Here is a 2664-nt window from a genome sequence, read left to right on the forward strand (position 1 = left end):
TTTGTGAAGATAAATTATTAAATTTCAATTGAGCCATTTTCAGGACGATTAACGTGGAATCGCAATATCACACCTTTAAAATACTTGTTCAACGAATATGGTTGCATCGTGAGGATTAATGGACCTCTTTCAGGAGATATTGTCATGATTCACAGGTAACCTTTTCCCAGGTAATAATTTTCGATAATCTCGCCTAATTACATCTTTGCCTATTATCCTTGTTCCTTGCTGTAGACCCGAACACATAGCGGAAGTCTTTAAACAGGAAGGTGATACACCTGTACGTAGTGGAATCGATATTTTGCAACATTATCGGTTGAACTATCGTAAATATCGTCTTGCAGGGCCGTTCTCCATGTTAGTAAATACCTGGAAAATTATATAAATATATGAAATCGAAACATAAATCCATCATCTAATTTATTGAATTATATTTAGGCAGGGTACAGAATGGTTGGAAATCAGAGACAAAGTGGAAGACACGTTCAATCAAATTTCCTCGACGTTTTTTACTAAAATCGACACGTGCTGCAACGAGCTTATCACTAGGATATGCAAAATACGCAATAGACAAAATGAAGTTCGTATCAAATTCTTATTTAATTCGAAGCGATATTAATTATCCGTCATTTCAACGTACGATGAATTAATTATGAGAACAGGTGCCAGTTAGCTTTTACGAGGATTTGATTCGTTGGGCCATGGAGTGTTTCTGCGATCTAACGTTTAACAAACGTCTAGGCTTTCTGGAGCCGATAGGTTACAATTCATCGTCCGAAGCATCGAAACTTATAAACGCCTTGACGACGGCTCACAAGTATATGAGCCGCTGTGAAACTGGATTTCAAGTTTGGCGATTCTTCTTGACACCATTCGCCAGAAAGCTTTTCGAGGCTTGTGACGTGCTCGATAAGTAAGTAAGATCCAGGAAATTTCTTTTTTTCTTCTCAAAATTATTTACATTTTCATAGAAAATTTCTTCTAATTCCATCTTCTTCTCCAGTGTCATAGGAAAATATGTTCGTCAAGCCCAGTGTAAACTTCGAGTTCGAAAATCTCATAGCGAAGAAAGTTCAATGACTGACCGTTCGCCTGTTTTGGAAAAATTACTCTTGAACGAGGGTATTCATCCGGATGATATCTGTACGATGCTGATGGATATGATCATTTTGGGTATACAAGCGGTGAGAGATTGATAATATTACGTATGAATATTTCGATCAAATTTTACGTTCGACGTTTGTGTGATTTTCAGACGGTAAATTCAGAGGCATTTTTGTTATATCACTTGGCAAAGAATCCTCGGACTCAAAGAAAAGTTTACGATGAAATCATATCCGTTCTGTCAAATGACAATTCTTCTTTCACAGAGAAGTCATTGAAAAATATGCCATATTTGAAAGCTTGCATTCAGGAAACTTTAAGGTATTGATTTTGATAAGAATGAATTTAACGTACATCTAAGAATTGTATCATTAATATAAAACGAATCGTTTGATTCAAAGATTGCATCCCGCGATTCCGTACATCACAAGACTCTTACCAAAAACTATATCTCTTCATGGATACACAATACCTAAAGGAGTAAGCGTGATAGAATTAAAAAAAGTAGAATTAAAAAGTATTATCACCTTATTGAAAAATAAAATTTCCACAGACGTTTGTCATAATGGCGAATCAAATTACCTCGCAACGCGAGGAGAACTTTGAAGATCCATTCAAGTTCTGGCCGGAAAGATGGTTGTCCAATTCTTCGAAGGAGGACGTACATTTTAGCTATTTACCTTTTGGCCACGGTATAAGGTCGTGCTTAGGGAAAAATATGGCTGAAGCAAAAATGATGCTACTGACCGCGAAGGTATATAAATTTAATCAATCAATCATTATCATTCGATCGTATAATTCTAACCTCGTTTTGCAGCTTGTACGACAATTCAGAATTGAATACGATTACGCTGATATCAAAAGCAGATTTATGATGGTGAATGTACCCAATAAACCTCTTCGTTTCCGTTTCGTGAATAGGAATTAGAGCACATGCGATATTAGTTATAAGCACCGATTATTGTAACGAACGGTGTAGGTAGAAATACATTTCATTTCTTGTTAATTAAGTTAGCACCTCAGATACAGCGATACGTAATTTAGAGTAAGTAACAATAGTTGTAATTTGTCACTCACTTTTATTCAATATTGATTACATGGAGAAAGAATAATAAAATATCGTTATCTGTCCATTAAATTATTTTTTCTTTGCTTGAATTATTCGAATTAATATAATTATTACGTATTAATATAATTATAAAGAATCGTCAATTTGAATATTTAATTTTCATCTTTATACATCAGGACTCGTAGCGCGGTAAACATAGAAAGCACGTTTGTGATGAACTGAAATATTGATCAAATGAAATATATTACTTCAAAAGTATATAATTATAATTTTATACGATTATCCACGTACCGAGCAATAATAATTGAGCGAGAAAGCTGGAATGATGCATCTGATTCTTAAAATCACTGGAGTTTGTGGAATCGTCGTAAACAATACGAATTTTTGTACTTTCAAAGATCGTTTATACCATTCCGATTCGTAAACCGTTCGCATCGTATTTTCACTCTGGGGGATAGACACATGTTTAATTTCTTTTTTTTTTTTTTTTT

At 34.5% G+C, this 2664-nt stretch overlaps 2 protein-coding genes across 2 annotated transcripts in view; one reads left to right on the forward strand and one right to left on the reverse strand.

Annotated features, from left to right (window-relative positions):
- Positions 1 to 2261, forward strand: part of LOC102675073 (probable cytochrome P450 12a5, mitochondrial) — a 3297-nt gene extending 1036 nt beyond the window's left edge. The window contains 9 exon segments of the mRNA XM_031514846.1: positions 44 to 155; positions 235 to 357; positions 439 to 580; positions 663 to 913; positions 1004 to 1184; positions 1256 to 1425; positions 1506 to 1584; positions 1658 to 1858; positions 1922 to 2261. Coding sequence (XP_031370706.1) covers positions 44 to 155; positions 235 to 357; positions 439 to 580; positions 663 to 913; positions 1004 to 1184; positions 1256 to 1425; positions 1506 to 1584; positions 1658 to 1858; positions 1922 to 2032 — 1370 coding nt within the window. The 3' untranslated portion in view covers positions 2033 to 2261.
- A 9-nt stretch (positions 2262 to 2270) lies between these two features.
- Positions 2271 to 2664, reverse strand: part of LOC102675344 — a 2555-nt gene continuing 2161 nt past the window's right edge. Inside the window, exons 5-6 of the mRNA XM_006625066.2 lie at positions 2465 to 2620; positions 2271 to 2391 (exon numbers count right to left, since the gene is read on the reverse strand). Coding sequence (XP_006625129.1) covers positions 2326 to 2391; positions 2465 to 2620 — 222 coding nt within the window. The 3' untranslated portion in view covers positions 2271 to 2325. The remainder of the gene's footprint in view (positions 2392 to 2464; positions 2621 to 2664) is intronic.

Source organism: Apis dorsata, unplaced genomic scaffold (assembly GCF_000469605.1).
Source record: "Apis dorsata unplaced genomic scaffold, Apis dorsata 1.3 scaffold_1250, whole genome shotgun sequence".
NCBI lineage: Eukaryota > Metazoa > Arthropoda > Insecta > Hymenoptera > Apidae > Apis > Apis dorsata.